The sequence below is a fragment of the Thalassophryne amazonica genome, chromosome 10 (genome assembly GCF_902500255.1).
Source record: "Thalassophryne amazonica chromosome 10, fThaAma1.1, whole genome shotgun sequence".
NCBI lineage: Eukaryota > Metazoa > Chordata > Actinopteri > Batrachoidiformes > Batrachoididae > Thalassophryne > Thalassophryne amazonica.
In genome coordinates this window covers 99074148-99092693 of record NC_047112.1, presented here as the reverse complement: position 1 = coordinate 99092693, position 18546 = coordinate 99074148, and the positions used below count along the sequence as shown (strand labels likewise).

The 18546-nt window shown below is 42.0% G+C and overlaps 1 protein-coding gene across 1 annotated transcript in view; it reads right to left on the bottom strand.

Annotated features, from left to right (window-relative positions):
• Positions 1 to 18546, bottom strand: part of tmem45a (transmembrane protein 45a) — a 61998-nt gene that overhangs the window by 21707 nt on the left and 21745 nt on the right. The window contains exon 2 of the mRNA XM_034180597.1: positions 1319 to 1529. Within this exon, the coding sequence (XP_034036488.1) occupies positions 1319 to 1514 (196 nt within the window). The 5' untranslated portion in view covers positions 1515 to 1529. The remainder of the gene's footprint in view (positions 1 to 1318; positions 1530 to 18546) is intronic.

Genomic DNA, 18546 nt, shown 5'->3' with positions numbered 1-18546 from the left:
GTCACAGGTTTTGGTTATTACTTGCCTTCATTTGTTTTTATCCAGTTATGTTCCTTTTAGTATTTATTGCATTATCTGTTTATCATTATTCTGTGTATTCTCTGGTCACTGGTTTTGGTTTATGTCATTCATTTTCTGCTCATCAGTTATTGCATTTTTTTTATACTTTAATCTGTGTCAGTCCAGTTCTAGTTTTGATTATAATCATTGATCCTCTTGATTTCCCGCTATTTAGATCAGTCACTCATTTCCTAGTTTTCCTCTGTTGTTTTGTTCACGTTAATTATTGTTTGTTGAGCATGTCACATTTTTCAGAGTTGGTTTTTCCTGTCAATGACTATCTTGCCCCAGTCCACTTTGCTTTTCTTCTCACTGCACTCCCTTGCACTCACCTTTGTCTTCTCCGGCCACGACCCCTTCCAGAGCCATCCACACACCTGCACTTCATCATACCTGATTAGTTTGCTCCCTTTTAAAGCCCTCACAGTCTCTCAGCTCACTGCCAGATTGTTGATTTTGTGTCACTTTCCAGCCTTGTACCTTGCTTTGTTTTGCCTGCTTGTATTTTGACTCTGCCTTGTTTCTGACTTTGAGTTTGCCTTACCTCTGACAGCCCTTACACCGTGTTTTTTGACCTGTGCCTCTATTGAATCACGTCACAGCCTCTCACCTTTTTGTTGCCTTTGCCTCGCTGCTGGACCACCCGTGTACTGAACCCCTGCATGTTGCATTCATTAAACTGTTTGAACTCTATCAGTTGTGGGAGCTTGCATTTGTGTCCACCCGGTTCCAGCCTCGCCTGATATTGTTCATGTTTACTATTGCTTTCAGACCAAGTGAAGGTAGCACACTGAATGGTTGATAAAAATCTGTGTTGGTGACATTTGAGCAAGTTCAGTGAGTTGTCAGACCGGGAGTTTTTGAAAGAAGTTGGCACTGGCTATGGCCAGAACAATAGCCACTTTTGCATACATGTTGCAAGCTGAAAAAGAAAATAAAGCCCAATAAATACATCCACACATACTGCAAACCTTACAATACTAAAATGATGCCATTCATATTGGCTTGATGTGTGTTGGTTTTATGCTCTTAAGTGGCCAAATGGAGAATTTTTATGTGTGAAATATTCAATGCAATTCAAGTTTATTACAGACCACCGGATAACAAAAATGACAATAATATCAAAAAAAAAAAAAATAAAAAAAAAAATGATGCATTTGGCTTGTATAATAGAAGCCATCTTTAAAATAAATGCTTATAGATTCATATCACAAAATTCTGATATTGTTTTCAAGCTCTGACTACAATAGTGGCTTACCAACAACAGAGAAGATGAGCATGGCAGAGCTTTCAATTATCTCAAGGCGCCGCTGTGAGGTCCTGTTGGCCAACCAAGTGCAACCCAGATTCTTGTTCTTGCAGGTGGCGTGCCAAAGGGAATACTTTCCTGTCCACCAAAGTCCATTAATCAGGAACAGGCTTCCAGGGAGTGCATGACCTTTAAAGTTCCCCATGACTCTTCACCGCACCTGAATCATGGAAGAAAACATATCAGTCAGCAACAAGACTGGAACGCAGTAGTATGCATAGCTCTGCCAAGGACCCAAACTTTTTTTTGTCCTTCAGATGATCTACTCACAGCATCACAGACTGTGCCCTGAAAGCCAAGTCAGCATTATGCCACCAAAATTGTTTACTCCAAAGTCACGTTTGATCTCGAGAGGTTTTGTGAAGTCTGACTTGGGAATGTTTGTCATTGCAATATGTTCATTGAGTGAGGAATCAGAGTGTCTAGGTTTGAAACTGTCTTGGATCAAGACTAAGATGCAGGCTTTTAACGACTTCCTGGACTCAGTCACCAAAAGTGTGTCTGTATGTGATGAAAGAATTGAACTAATGTCCAGACTTATCTCTGCAGTGACATACATACACATCTCTGGGTCCTTGACCTTTGAGATCGAGAGGTGTCTGGAAAGACCTTAAGGTGCGTTTACACATAACCAAGACGCGTTATGAACGTCATTTTTCTGTCATTCACATTCCTGATATTCTTAATGTGACTTAACGCATCTGAATAGGTTTCTTAATAGTGCGTGATATTCTTGATATTCGTGGAGCATGTTTTTGGCTGTCAAAAAAACTTCCATGAATGTCACACACCACCCTCATTTCGTCTCACGTCATGGAGGTCGCAACTGAGCGTATTGATCCGTCTTGATGAGTATTGATCCTTAATAGAACGTGACAACGTTCGTAGTGGTTCCTGTGATGGTTCTTGGAGCCCAAAGTGTCACGCATTATTACGAAGTGACACGGAAACTGTCAAGTTTTGACACGACTTGTAACGCGGCGTCACATTTCACTGCGCGCCACGACAGTTTTCTGTCACGTGCGCACAATTAAACTCGGCTCCAAGTGTCGTTCCGCGGTTCCTGCTGAAGCTCCTCAGGACGCTCCTGCAGGTGTTCCACCTGCTGTTGTAACCGATGAGCGGGAGAACGAGTCTGAGCCAGAGGAACCAGAGGAACGAGACTCATGTGCAGCCAGACATCTCTGCACCTCCTCCAGTCCGGCGGAGGAAGAAGCGTGCGCACAATTAAACCCTGCTGCATCGCATTCAATTTGAGTTTGATTGCTCTTCAGTGCGCTCCTGCAGGTGTTCCACCTGCTGCATGTGCCTGATGTTTGGGAAAATGGGCGAGACGAGAGCCGCATGAAGCCACACATCTGGCTCTGTCCATCTCCTCCTCTCTGCGCCACTCCATGGCACAGAGCCCAACGACGCATGCAGTCACAAAGTTCTTCTGAAAAACTGGAGCGATCTCAATTCGGTTGGATGAATATGGGTGTGTGTGTGCAGACAGTTCACCTCGTTCACAACGTGACAGAACGATGCGCTGTTACACGCAATAGCGCGCAACAACACGGAACACTATTCTTGACCGTGCGTAATGGTTCCTGATAATTCTCCAGCAACACGTGCCATTAATCGTAACGGATGGTAACAGGTTTCAGCAGTTCCTGAGGACACCTGATGCCTCTGCCCCGAATCATCACATTTGTGATCAGCGGCCAAGAATGTGTACTTCGTGGCATTCGTGACTTGTCATCGTTATGTGTAAACGAAGCATTAAGCCCCTTTCACACTGGGGCTGCTCTCAGTTACTTCCTGTGGTGTCATGATGATGCAGCGTCAGGTGCGCGCAGCAGGGGGCAGAGAGGAGGTGAGAACGCAGCCTGCAGGTTCTCTGCACAGAGAAGTCAGAGTGCACAGTTTGGCTGCAGACAGACTGTGCACTCTGACTTCTCTTCTACTTTATATTTGTTCTTGTGCAGAGCTGCGCTCTGAGTTCTGTTATAGTTTATCTTTCCTCCTTTGACCACGAGATGCGTGCGCACGAGTGAACCGTCCGTAAGCAAATGTGGAGATGTCTGGAGTTCTACTTGATGTTGACATGTCCTGTTTCAGGACTTATGTCCTTTTTGGACCTTTTTTAACTGATGTGAGAGTTTGAGCAGAGAACAAGGAACTAATGCCTGCAGCCAGACTTTTTTTTTTCTTTTAATTGTTCACATGTGCGCGTGTGAACGAACGTCCATGAGTGGACTAGAGATGTCCGGACTTTTTACTGGATATTTCTGGCAATCAGTCTGTGAGCAGGACTATAGATTTTATTTAAACACATTTGTGAGAGAAGAAGCTGCTGCTGTCTCACAGTGCCTCTCTTCACCAGACAGCTACACACAGAGAAGGAACTGAGCTGCAATCAGCATTTTTTTTTTCTGTGGTCTTTTTTTTTTTTCAGCGTGTAGTTTTTACTGCATTAAGTACACGGTTTAAAAACAATCCAGCATGATTTATACTGCGGGAACAATGGAAAACAGCAAGAATCATAAATTGGCTTCTGAGTCACGCCGGGTAACCCCTCTTTGCCCCAACTTGCGCTGGAACCACTTCCTTTCTGCGTCGAGCACAGGACGCCAAAAAAATTAAACAGGTTTAATTTTTCGGCGCCCGACTTGCTTACTCCTTTGCACCCCTCACGCTGTTGTGGCACCGAGCTGCATTGTCTCGGCACTGAGTTGCTTCCATGCGGCGTTGTCATAATGACGCACGGCGCAACTGGGAGCAACCGGAAGCACCCCCGGTGTGAAAGGGGCTTTATGGAGTCATGAGGTCACTGGACAGAGGTGTTTGGTGAGGCAAATATCTTTGCAGGACAAAGCTATCTGTCTTGCTGTATGGTTGTGAGACTTGAATACTAACCAGTGGCCTGGAGCGATGACCGAATGTCTTTGGGAAGTGTCTTCAAAGGATGCTTGGGTACCATTGAAAGGACTTGGCATCAAATGAGCGGGCAGTGAGAGACTAGGATGAGGAGTACCACTGGAATTGTGAAGGAGCATCAGCTCCAACATTTTGGCCATGTGGCCCTATTCTCTGTGCATGATCCAGCACACAGGTGCCTGAGTGTTGAGGACCCCAGTAGCTGGAGAAGGCCAAGGGGATATCCACATTTCACCTGGCTGTGGCAGACAGATGGTTATTTTAGAGATGTGGAAATGGACCGATTACCCGCCTGGTTGCCATTCAGGACCTGGGGTGGTTCTGTGATGTTGTGGATGTGGTAAAGCGCAGCACTAGCACATGCTCTCAGACTGGACTTCTACTTATGGCCTCAGAACATGGAGGGACTATGTATATTAGTGTCTGTAATGCTTCCTTGGTTAATGTGATTTTTTTTGCTCAACCCCTTGAATTAAAGCTGAAACAAGCACATCTTGAATCATTCCATCTCAACTCCACTGTGTGCAGAGAGGCAAATTAACAAAAACTGTGTCTGTCCAATTACTTATTAACCTGACCCTGTGTTGTTATATCAATAGCCATTTCAAACTCACAGCCCTGGAGTATTAACCAAATTAACTGATATGAGCATTGCCAAGAAGTTCTTCTTGTGGTTTGTGTCAACATAAGATTATGTTACTGAAAAGAACATAAAGATACTTTACACACATCTTTCACTTTCTACAATCATCACTAAATATGCTTTGTATACTCAACAAAAATATAAATGCAACACTTTGTTTTGCTCCCTTTTTGTATGAGATGAACTCAAGATCTAAAACTTTTTCCACATACACAATATCACCATTTCCCTCAAATATTGTCACAAACCAGTCTAAATCTGTGATAGTGAGCACTTCTCCTTTGCTGAGATAATCCATCCCACCTCACAGGTGTGCCATACCAAGATGCTGATTAGACACCATGATTAGTGCAACAGGTGTGCCTTAGACTGCCCACAATAAAAGGCCACTCTGAAAGGTGCAGTTTTATCACACAGCACAATGCCACAGATGTCACAAGATTTGAGGGAGCGTGCAATTGGCATGCTGACAGCAGGAATGTCAACCAGAGCTGTTGCTCGTGTATTGAATGTTCATGTCTCTACCATAAGCCATCTCCAAAGGCGTTTCAGAGAATTTGGCAGTACATCCAACCAGCCTCACAACCGCAGACCATGTGTAACCACACCAGCCCAGGACCTCCACATCCAGCATGTTCACCTCCAAGATCGTCTGAGACCAGCCACTTGGACAGCTGCTGAAACAATCGGTTTGCATAACCAAAGAATTTCTGCACAAACTGTCAGAAACCGTCTCAGGGAAGCTCATCTGCATGCTCGTCGTCCTCATCGGGGTTCAACCTGACTCCAGTTCATCCTCGTAACCGACTTGAGTGGGCAAATGCTCACATTCACTGGCGTTTGGCACGTTGGAGAGGTGTTCTCTTCACGGATGATGCGAAGGAGATGTGTTGCACTGCATGAGGCAAATGGTGGTCAGACCAGATACTGACTGGTATCCCCCCCCAATAAAACAAAACTGCACCTTTCAGAGTGGCCTTTTATTGTGGACAGTCTAAGGCACACCTGTGCACTAATCATGGTGTCTAATCAGCATCTTTATATGGCACACCTGTGAGGTGGGATGGATTATCTCAGCAAAGGAGAAGTGCTCACTATCACAGATTTCGACTGGTTTGTGAACAATATTTGAGGGAAATGGTGATATTGTGTATGTGGAAAAAGTTTTAGATGTTTGAGTTCATCTCATACAAAATGGGAGCAAAACCAAAAGTGTTGCATTTATATTTTTGTTGTAAATTCAGGAAGCAAACTGAAGTGACATACATCAGGCACAGAGAATTAAATCTGTGGCGGCTCACTCTTTTGTGAGGGGGGATAACCGAATGTTCTGCCTGACAACTAAGCAAAGCTTTTGAAGGAGTACACTCAGAGACGTACGTGCAACCTCTCCAGACTGTGGAAAACACTTCAGTCACCATAGCAATCAGTTCAGTCATCGTGAACACTGTGTTTGTCAGGTTTATCACAACGTTATCAACATACGTGCACCAAAGGAATCGATGCACAGGACCCAAAACATGCCCCAGCAACAATGGACTAGTGTTTATTTTTACACACTTTGGTCTGATGTTGATATCAAACTACAATTAGTTCCCTGAAAAAGCAAAAACCTTTTGACAAATGACTTTACTGTGTCCTTTTTTTGTGATGTTTGATGCATATTTTAAACACACCAACATCATGTGTGTTATAGTAACATTTAAAAGCTTTTTGTTCAGGAAATGTCATGGTTGTGTAGAAAAGTCATCCAAACCATTTGAGTCCCTGTCCACACTTACATGTGTCAGGGCTCGTGATGGACTGACACAGGAAACAGGTGGAGACCAATGCAGACTCTCAGACATGGCTGGTTGTGATGAATAAAAGGCTTTATCTTGTAACCAGGCAGTAGATTCGGTACACAAGTAGTCAGATAATGAGGCAGAGGTATCAGACAGGGTACAGGCTGGGACGTAGTCAGTAATACAAGCTGAGGTCATACCAACGGCGTCGAGGAGTATCACAGGCAAAAACAGAGGCAGAGTCAAAATACAAGCTGAGTTCAGGATTAAGGCAAGGCGGAGGTCAGAGCAAACAAGCAAGGTCAAAACACTAAGATGCAAACAGGACATGAACTGAAGGCAAAAGAGTGAACAAAGTCAACAATCAGGCAGTAAGCTGTGGAACTGTGAGGGTTTAAATAAGGAGCAAACTAATCAGGGTGACGTGAAGCAGGTGTGTGGAAGTATCTGGAAGGGGGTGTGACTGGGAAAGACAAAGATTGTGCACAGTACAAGATAGTGAAGGAAAGCACAGAGTGGAGTGATGAAAGAGTCAAAGACACGAGAGCAGGTGCAAGAGCAGGAATGAATGAAAACACAAACCAAACAGAATCAAAGTGTGAGACAAACACACAATGGCAGATGCAGTGGTGAGGAGTGGGAACATACTCGGATGGGCGTGAGCAAAACAAAAAGGGGCAAAACTAAGAAATACTGCGACTAGTCTAAGAAGGGGAAAAAGCAAGAACCTAATGGTAAACCAAACTAGGACAGAACTGATGCTGACTGAGATATAAAAGAGAATACAATAAAGATGATGACAAAACAAACTACTGGTACAACAGGTAATAAACAAACCCGGTGACTACAGAATAAAGCAATGAATAAAACAAGATAACTGACATACTGAAAATACAATACATGACAAATGGAACATAATCTCATGAGCAAAACTGGAAATAAATAAAATAACAAGATAACAAAATAAATAACAAAACCCTGTGACTAAAGCATGACACAATGAATGTGATAACCAGAAGTAAACTAAGACTAAAGTACTTTAAGGGACCACGAGTGAAAGAATACAATAGCCAAATGCCGAATAAGAGATAACAGAGAGTGAACCTGTGACTAAATGGTAAACAAAGTAATACACAGAACCAAACTGAGTTACATGATAAAGTAAAAACTAATGAAGAGTAAAAACCAGAAAACCATATAGAAATAACGTAAAGCATTAGAACTAAACCCTGAGCCAGGGCCAAGCATGACAACATGGATATTTTGGAAAATTGAGCTATGCGTTTTGGTCTTATGCCCACATGCAAACTGTGTTTTAGGCAGAACTCCTTCCAGCATGATAATTTCAGATACTCAGTTTCAGTGTTTATGTGTAGACAAGTAAACAAGAGTTGTTTGTTTTCTTTTGTTGTTTTTTACTTTTTTCACATTTCCAGGCTTCTGATTGGCCAACATGGCAATACAAGTCGGGTTATATCACCAACTGTTTCTTTGGTATGCTTTTGCATTTCATGTGAGCAGACATATTTTGTAAAACAGCACTTGTGTGGATGGGATTTTTTTTGTTTTATGAAGGTGGGACATCTCTGGTTTCCAAAATGAAGGGAACCCGTACGGTAGTTCCGGCAGAGAACTTGAGGAGCTTGCTATATATACACATTAACATGCGCTACTGTCACATTAGCTACAAATGACCGCAACACACATTTGGCTTTGTCACCTGATGGGCGTGCACACCAACATCTCTAAGCATTTTTAGATTTAGAAGTGTTAATTTCTTGCTAACCTTTACAAAATATATGAGGAATCTGCTGGTTTTATATAGAAACACAGCTGTTTCAGGCCATTTTCCATCATGTTGGATTATTTAGTTCAAGCTCAAAGCCAGCTGACGTTACCCTGTCTGTTCACTCTAATTGGTTATCGCAGTCGCATCTCTCAGTATTTGCATAAAGTAAGACTTCAGGTCTATTTTGGACCCCCAAGCTAAATAGTAATGCTGCTCAGCAAGTTTGCACTGGGTCAATATGTTCCTGATATCTGCACACTGTACTCTTGTTAAGATATTTGTCTGTACATCTTGTAAAAGCTATCATCTTTCATTACCTTATCATGTGGAAAGGCATAACAGCAGGTAGTGATTTCACTGATGCAAGGCCTTGCTTTTGCATCTTTCAAGTTTGATCCAGTTAGCCACATGGCCTAAACATGACATGGCATTTTTTGATCATGTAAGCACACACACACACACACACTTCTTTATCATAACTGATTTCTATAAAAACCTTACTGTAAACAATGTTTGGGGTCTTTCTTGGATGGCGGTCCCACAAGCTCTGTCCGTGAGAGAATCAGATCTCATCAACTTCACATGAAATTAATAAAATGTCCTTTTTGAAATAAGAGTCTCTTTGATCCAGGACAAGCCCAAAGAACCCAGGGTCTTACACTTTATAAATAATAAGAAAAAAATGTCAAACATATTAGAGTTATACCACAAAGTGTATATATACTAGACAAAGCCTGTGTGATGTCATCCATAGGTACAGAGACCCAGAAAAGCTAATAATTAGCCCATATCTGGGCATGACCATGTTGGCAGCACTAACATGGTTACTCTGTGTGTAGCCAAACCATCAGTTTCTGTTTACTCACTCCATGGAGAACCGGGGAGATCCGCTCGTTTGCTGGCTGTTGCTAGAGCACCGCCATCTTGGTTAGCGTCTAACAACCAGCCATAAATAGAAATCAATGGGCATGATCAATCTTTTCAAGAGAGTTTCACCATAAATCTGGATTTTCTGTGCTGTTACATTTATTCAAACTCAGTCCCACATTTGTACAGCCACTATTTGTCAAAAGAAATACAGAAGAGGATCAGACTATTCATATAACAGACTTTAATTAATTTGTTTGTCCCAGTCCAGATGTTGTGAAGCAACATAGAAAATAATACCATCACTTTGTCATACAGAAGCATATTTAAACACACTATGTCTGCCACGGCATGAGATACTAGTCTGATCCTTAATGTCATGAAGTTAAAGATAGGAAATAATCAGGGGTGAAAGGAAGAGCTTCGAAAAACTATGAAAGTGAGACGTTTATTTGAATCACTAAACAAATGGTGAAATATTTATCACGACACAGCAGGCAGTAAAACTGAAGTCACAACTTATATAATAGAGATCGACACAAAAAAATAAAGAATTTTCTCAGTAATCATGCATTAACGACCTAATGGATCAGGCTAGCAATAGTTGCTAAAAGTGCTAACGCCATTAGCATACAACCTTAAATAAAATGAGAGTTTCCCTTCAAGTGAATATTGCAGTAGGGATGTCTTCAATGATCCATTAGGACATTTCACCACAAAACAATCCCTATTATTACAAATGTGTATAATAAAATGCTGAAAATGACAGACAGTGTTTGTCAGTGTGGCCGGGGATGGAGCTGTGACTTGCCAGGTCTGAGGGGAGGGCCGAGCACCTCAGACATGGCAAGAGAGACAACAGCCGGCTGCCGGGTCAATAGCCATTCCCCACACAGAGCGGACCATGTGTTTTTAAAAAATACACAAACACAATGCTTCACTTTAAATGGGTAGTAAGTCTATTTAAGATCATCAGAGCTGACCATCTTTCTCTTAAAAGGCTTTATTTTACTCTGTGTGTCGCACTGGACAGCTGTAGCTTTTAACGCTAAATTGATTAACGTTTACACGGCTTATGTGCATGCTCTAGTCATCTTTTTTTTTGCGGATGTTACAGCGCCACACACAGCCCTGGCATATGTACTACAACATTAACAGAGCTTTGGGGCACAGATTTTGCCTCATACATTTTTTGTAATCAAATTACTCGACTAATCGTTTCAGCCCTACTTGTAGCTAATTTGACCAAGGTGTCATAAACATAATTTCCACATACCTCCTGCTAAAACACAATGTTATGTGATTCTCTCAATTCCCTCTAAATTGAACGGGCTATTTAGATGCAAATTTTCACAGCTCCCGCTCTGCCTGTCAAAACGCTACTTGCTGCAATACACCACTGCTGCTGCTCAGCGCCGCCTCCACCTCAGCATCCACCTGTGGGCTTCGATCAGGGAGAAAATATGCATCTGATCATCACTTCCTTTATCTCAAGGAAGTATCTGCAGGGAGTGATGCTGCAACAAACATTCTTCTGCATGACTTGTCTGACTGAAATACCCATGTACGTGCTGACTTTTCAGCATATACAGCTGTGCTCAAAGGTTTACATACACTGGCAGAAATTTGGATTTTTTTTTGCCCATTTTTCCGAGAATATCAATGATAACACAAAAATGTTTTGTCACTCATGGTTAGTGGTTGTGTGAAGTCATTTATTGTGAAAACAACTGTTTGCTCTTTTTAACACTAATGGGCCCAGAGTGCAGTGAAAATCCCCCCAAAATTTAGCATATGATCAACCTCCTCCCTTTGTTATATAAATGAGTCGAGTCCCTGTGTGCTTTGTATAGCCTGCATATGTAATAAAATATGGAGGCTGACACAGGTTTCAGCAGAGAAAAGCAGCCTATTGTTTCTTTGGAATGTGCCAATTAACACTTGAAGGCAGTTTCACTTCGACACCAACCTTCTCCCTTTGTTATATAACTGAGCTCCACACACAGCATTCAGTGTATCTGGAGGGCCAACAGAGTTTGCAAAATGCAAAATCATGAGTCACCTTCAAAGCTTCCTGTGTTTGGTGGATATCAGCATGTTGTTGACCATCAGAGACTGCACAGTCCAGGAAGGCCATAGAAGAAACCACAGCTGGCAGATGAGTGTCTATGAGCTGATGGCGTTCCTTGCAATCCTTTTCCGAAGGGCTGCCAAGGGCTACGTTGGTGCCATGCGATTCATGTGAGCACAACAGATTCGGCAATCCAGATATCAAAGCCATAATGCCCTGTAACTGCTTTCTTGAAATAAAGCGGTACCTTCGCTACGACAAGGACACCCGCAAGAAACGCTTACAAACAGACAAATCTGCAGCAATTTCTGATATCTGGCAACGGTTTGTTCAGAAGTGTGTGTTGTCCTGCAGTCCAGGGCAGCATGTTACTGTAGATGAGCAATTATTTCCATCAAAGGTTCCCTTTCTGCAGTACATTGCATCCAAGCCTGACAAGTTTAGAATCAGGTTTTGGGCACTTTCTGAGCATCGTGCATCAGAAAGTGGAAATTGTAGACACCTGAAAACAAAAACCAAAGACTGTTGTTAATTACAACCATTTCAAAAGTGGTATTGATATCATGGACCAGAAATTACACAACTACTCCGTGCATGCAGGAACACGGAGATGGCCCATGGCTGTGTTTTACAACCTGTTGGACATGGCTGCCACAAATGCACATGTTTTATACACAGCATGTACAGGATGAAAAGAAAGTCAGCAACTGTTCAGGGTGGAGATCACAGAGGAAATTCAAAAAGACATTTGCAGGAAAAGGCACTAGGGGAAGAGCGCAAACAGCAGTGTTGTGAGCTGAGAGTTACTCAGAAGTAAAAGACACAGTGCCAGGTGTGCATACTCTGCAATAATAACAGAAGCACTGAACGTTGTGTACACTGCCGAAAATACACCTTTGGCAAATAGAGGAAAGACACACCTTGGGAATGTGAAAACTGCTAGTTATAACAACTGTATACTACATTTGTGTGCTTTGTATAGTAACAAGCCTTTTCTTTGGGAGAAATCAATCAATCAATCAATCAATTTTTTTATATAGCGCCAAATCACAACAAACAGTTGCCCCAAGGCGCTTTATATTGTAAGGCAAGGCCATACAATAATTATGTAAAACCCCAACGGTCAAAACGACCCCCTGTGAGCAAGCACTTGGCTACAGTGGGAAGGAAAAACTCCCTTTTAACAGGAAGAAACCTCCAGCAGAACCAGGCTCAGGGAGGGGCAGTCTTCTGCTGGGACTGGTTGGGGCTGAGGGAGAGAACCAGGAAAAAGACATGCTGTGGAGGGGAGCAGAGATCGATCACTAATGATTAAATGCAGAGTGGTGCATACAGAGCAAAAAGAGAAAGAAACAGTGCATCATGGGAACCCCCCAGCAGTCTACGTCTATAGCAGCATAACTAAGGGATGGTTCAGGGTCACCTGATCCAGCCCTAACTATAAGCTTTAGCAAAAAGGAAAGTTTTAAGCCTAATCTTAAAAGTAGAGAGGGTGTCTGTCTCCCTGATCTGAATTGGGAGCTGGTTCCACAGGAGAGGAGCCTGAAAGCTGAAGGCTCTGCCTCCCATTCTACTCTTACAAACCCTAGGAACTACAAGTAAGCCTGCAGTCTGAGAGCGAAGCGCTCTATTGGGGTGATATGGTACTACGAGGTCCCTAAGATAAGATGGGACCTGATTATTCAAAACCTTATAAGTAAGAAGAAGAATTTTAAATTCTATTCTAGAATTAACAGGAAGCCAATGAAGAGAGGCCAATATGGGTGAGATATGCTCTCTCCTTCTAGTCCCCGTCAGTACTCTAGCTGCAGCATTTTGAATTAACTGAAGGTTTTTTAGGGAACTTTTAGGACAACCTGATAATAATGAATTACAATAGTCCAGCCTAGAGGAAATAAATGCATGAATTAGTTTTTCAGCATCACTCTGAGACAAGACCTTTCTGATTTTAGAGACACTGCGTAAATGCAAAAAAGCAGCCCTTCATATTTGTTTAATATGCGCTTTGAATGACATATCCTGATCAAAAATGACTCCAAGATTTCTCACAGTATTACTAGAGGTCAGGGTAATGCCATCCACAGTAAGGATCTGGTTAGACACCATGTTTCTAAGATTTGTGGGGCCAAGTACAATAACTTCAGTTTTATCTGAGTTTAAAAGCAGGAAATTAGAGGTCATCCATGTCTTTATGTCTGTAAGACAATCCTGCAGTTTAGCTAATTGGTGTGTGTCCTCTGGCTTCATGGATAGATAAAGCTGGGTATCATCTGCGTAACAATGAAAATTTAAGCAATACCGTCTAATAATATTTGTTTTCTTCCTGACGTTATACCTTGTGTTTGTTGTTATTCCAAGATGAAATTTTTTTTTGTTTGGGGGTGGGGCGTGAAATAATACTTTTGGACTCAGGCTCAATCAGACACGACAGAGGAATGTGGCCTATTGTTTCTTTGGAATGTGCCCAGACAGGTTCACTTGAGCTGCATGTTAATTCCTGTCCAAATGTTAGCATATGGAGAGGAATTAACATGTTTTGCAAAGAGGAGGGGCCAGGCAGCAGAAACAAAAATCTCTGGGCTTGCCAGTGTTAAATCATAATAACAATAAGAACTACCCAAATGACCCTGATCAAAAGTTTACATACCCCAGTTCTTAATATCATATACTGCCCGCTTTAACATCAATGACAGCTTGGAGTCTTTTGAGATAGTTGTGGATGAGGCTCTATTTTCTCTGATGGTAAAGCTGCCCATTCTTCTTGACAAAAAGCCTCCAGTTCCTGTAAATTCCTGGGCTGTCTTGCATGAACTGCACGTTTGAGATCTCCCCAGAGTGGCTCAATGATATTGAGGTCAGGAGACTGAGATGGCCACTCCATAACCTTCACTATATTCTGCTGTAGTAAGTGACAGGTTGACTTGGCCTTGTGTTTTGGATTGTTGTCATGTTGGAATCTCCACGTATGTCCCATGCGCAGCTTCCAGGCTGATCAGTGCAAATTTTCCTCCAGTATTTTCTGATAACACGCTGCATTCATCCTGCCATCAATTTTGACCAGCTTTCCTGTGCCTTTGTAGCTCACACATCCCCAAATCATCAGTGATCCACCTCCGTGTTTCACAGTAGGCATGGTGTACCTTTAGGCCTTGTTGACTTCTCTCCAAATGTAACATTTATGGATGTGGCCAAAAACTTCAATTTTGGTCTCATCACTCCAAAGCACTTTGTTTTTGTGCTATTTTGGCATATTGTAAGTGGGATACTTTGTGGCATTGGTGTAGTAATGGCTGTCTTCTGATGACTCAACCATGCAGCCCATTTTTCTTCAAGTGCTTTATTATTGAGCATCTTGAAACAACCACACCACTTTTTTCAGAGAGTTCTGTATTTCAGTTGAAGTTATTTGTGGGTTTTTCTTTGCATCCCAAACAATTTTCCTGGCAGCTGTTGCTGAAATATGTGTTGGTCTACCTGGCAGTGGTTTGGTTCCAACAGCATCCCTCATTTTCCACTTCTTAATTAGAGTTTGAACACTGCTGACTGGCATTCTCAGTCCCTTAATATCTTTTTATATTCCTTTCAAGTTTTATACAGTTCAATTACCTTCTCTTTGATAATTCTTTTGTGTTCCCTATGACTCCTGGTGCCGCCAACCAGGTGTGACAGGTATTGCAGCAGCTCTCTTCACTTATGCGCTGCTCACAAGTATCTCTTACTATATCGAGACTGGACAAATTTTGAATGGACATTACCTAAACAGCAATTTAAAACTATGCTGTGAAATAAAAACTCCAAGAAAACAAGTAAATAAACATCCTGGTTTTGGGAGATATGTCCTAGCCACCACCCTCATTCAATCACAACTCAGCAGCCATTCAACAAAGTGCTCTGGGACCACGCCTAAGTCACAGCGAAGCCACGCATTTCTGGTAGGAATGTTCCTCCTGCTATCTGGGGACGTACATCAGTGCCCTGGTCCATTCCACCACATTGACGTAGCAGCTGACCTGATTGAGCATGAGATCTGGCAATGGCGTGGTTACCCGCGTAGCCTGTAGCAGTGGACCAGCAGCTCCTGTGATCCGCCTAGGGTTTGAATGGGCTCTTCTACCAGCGCCAACACCGACTATCAGCGGACGGGCGGCTCCAGACGGGGTCGTGCTTAAGGATAATAGCCTAGCAGTCCAGGGGCCTCCACCACCAGCAGTGCTAGCCAGGGAGCTAATGCCATCAACGGGGTTAGCAGGGGAGCTAATGCCACCAGTGGCCCACAACAGGGTCCCGCCTACGTCTAATGGCCCAGCAGACGCGAGACCTCCATCTTCTCCAGCGGTGTTGGCAGGGGAGCTAATGCCACCAGCGGCCCATGACGGGGTCGCATCTACGGCTAACAGCCCAGCAGTCATGAGACTTCCATCTTCTCCAGGGGTGTTAGCAGGGGAGCTAACGCAACCAGCGCATGCAACGGGGTCATGCCTATGGCTAACAGCCCAGCAGATGCGAGACCTCCATCTCCTCCAGTGGTGTTCGCAGGGGAGCTGATGCCACCTGGAGCCCGCGACGGGGTAGCGCCTACGTCTAACAGCCCAGCAGTCATGAAGCCTCCATCTTCTACATCAGTGTTAGCATTGGAGCTTACCAGGCAAAACCCAGTCACTAACTTGTCTATTACCTCTCAAGACTACTTTAAAGTAAAGCCAAGAAATAAAGTTTTTAGAAAACATAGGTGTACAAACTTGTTTACTACTCTGAATCAGGCAAGACCTGTATGGGACCCTAACTGTAAACCAAAGGGACTGTTTTGTGGTCATGTGAACATCCGTAGTCTGTGTAGCAAATATGAACAAATGGAGCATCTTCTGACTGATTCAAATATAGACATACTAGGTATCTCTGAGACATGGTTGAAATCATCATCACCTGAAGCCTTGGTAACAATGCCTAAATATCAGGTGTTTAGGAAGGATAGAGAAAGGGGAAAAGGTGGGGGGGTATTACTCTATGTAAAGGCAGGTTTAACATGTAAGCAGTTGGAATTGCCAACAGCTTTTGAATTTGATGGTGTTGGTGTCAAAATCAAGTTGTCCAATGAAATGTCTTTTGTCTGTATTTGTGTGTATCACCCCCAAATGCCAACGCTGTGTTTTATGATGAGCTAAAGACAATGTTAAACTCATTTAACCCAAACATCAACTGGGATGACAAAACAAGAAAGAAAAAACTTAAACAACATAAAATTTGAACCTCGAACAAACCATAGACAAACCAACCAGACTGGCTACTAAATCACAAACAAGAATATACCTTTTCTTTACAAATAAGCCTGATAGAATTGCAAAGACATAACTTTCTTACTGGCATTTCAGATCACAATTGCATATTTTTGTCTAGGAAGCTCACCAACTCAATATTTTCAAGATTACTTAAAGCCTCCTCTCCCTCCTATGTTAATGTAATACCAAAAAAACAATTGCAAAATTTTTGTGAAGCAATGAACAGAATTAATTGGGAGGAAACTCATATCATGTACCACAGACACTAGCAGTGAATTTTTTATTAAGAAAATCAAAGATGTAATATCTGCTTGTACTAGGAAGTTCAGCTTCAGGGTCAAGAAAGGTCAAAAACAACTTCCGTGGTCAGATCAAACGTGTAAAGATCTGATGAGATCTAGAGACATGCAACTTAAGCTCTATCTGAAAACTTGACTGGTCACAGAACTGTGAACAAAGTTATTCAGACTTTAAGGAAAGCCAAAGCCATTTTTTTCATCTCGGTTATTGAGGATTGAAAGGGTAATGGGAGGAAAGTTTGGGAGACACTAAATAAATTACTTGGTAAAAATAGCAAATATGACAATAACACTTTTGAGTTAGATATTGATAATACTCTGGACAAGGACCCTAAAAAAATTAGCAAATACTTTGAATGACTACTTTTTAAATAGTGTGCTCAATATAACAAATCAGTTTTCCCCCACCTCTGTTGCATCGTTTTCTAAACTGTGACCAACACATTTTTCAACTGAACAAAATAACTGAAGACAAAGTATTAAAAATTATTAAAGGACTTAAATGTTCCAAAGCTAAAGATGTATGTATATGGTCTGGATACCATCTTTATAAAAACACATGCTAATGCATTAGTACAACCTATCACTCACTTGGTTAATTTGTAAATTCGTCATAAAACAGTCCCAACAACCTGGAAAGTTGCTTCAGTAACTCCCATTTTTAAATTGGGCTGTAAAACTCAAGAGGCCAATTACAGACCAATCAGCATTCTTCCAATTATCTCCAAGGTAGCTGAAAAATGGGTTGGAAATCAGCTGATCAAACAGCTTGATAAAGGCTTCACACCACTACATCAAATGCAGTATGGGTTTCGGTCACACCACTCAACTGGAACAGCTAACTGTATGTTAACTGAAAAGGTTAAGTGTCTATTGGATAAGTATTCCTATGTAGGTGCAGTGTTTCTTGACTTCAGGAAGGCATTTGACACCATCAATCGCAAAGTTTTGCTTAATAAACTCTCATACTTTAATTTCTCACCTGGTTCAGTGGTTTGAGTCATATTTTTCAAATGGAACTAAATGTGTTGCAGTCAATGGTGTCAAATCTTCCTTTCGCAGCTGTCCTGTAGGTGTCCCACAGGGGTCAGTCCTGGGGCCCTTATTATTTTCATTATACAAATTCATTATATAAATGACCTTCCAGAGGTATGCTGTGATCTCAATACTCAAATGTATGCAGACAATGCAGTCATTAAACATCTATGGTTCTACAACTGATATAATATCTTACAAACTTACCAATATTTAAACAAGATACAAGATTGGCTTAATGATAATTGGCTTATGCTTAACACAGTTAAGTTATGCTTAAAACAGTTTAAGACATTTTCAAAAAGACCAGTTGAGCAGAACAGCCTCAAAGTGTCGATAGGTGGAGAGGTACTTGAAACGGTACCCCATTTCAAGTACCTTGATATCATCTTGGACTCTAAACCTTCTTTCAAAAAACATGTGATAAAAGTTGTCAACACTGTAAAATTTAACCTTCAAAACTTTAAACAAATCAGGCTTTGTATTTCGACTGA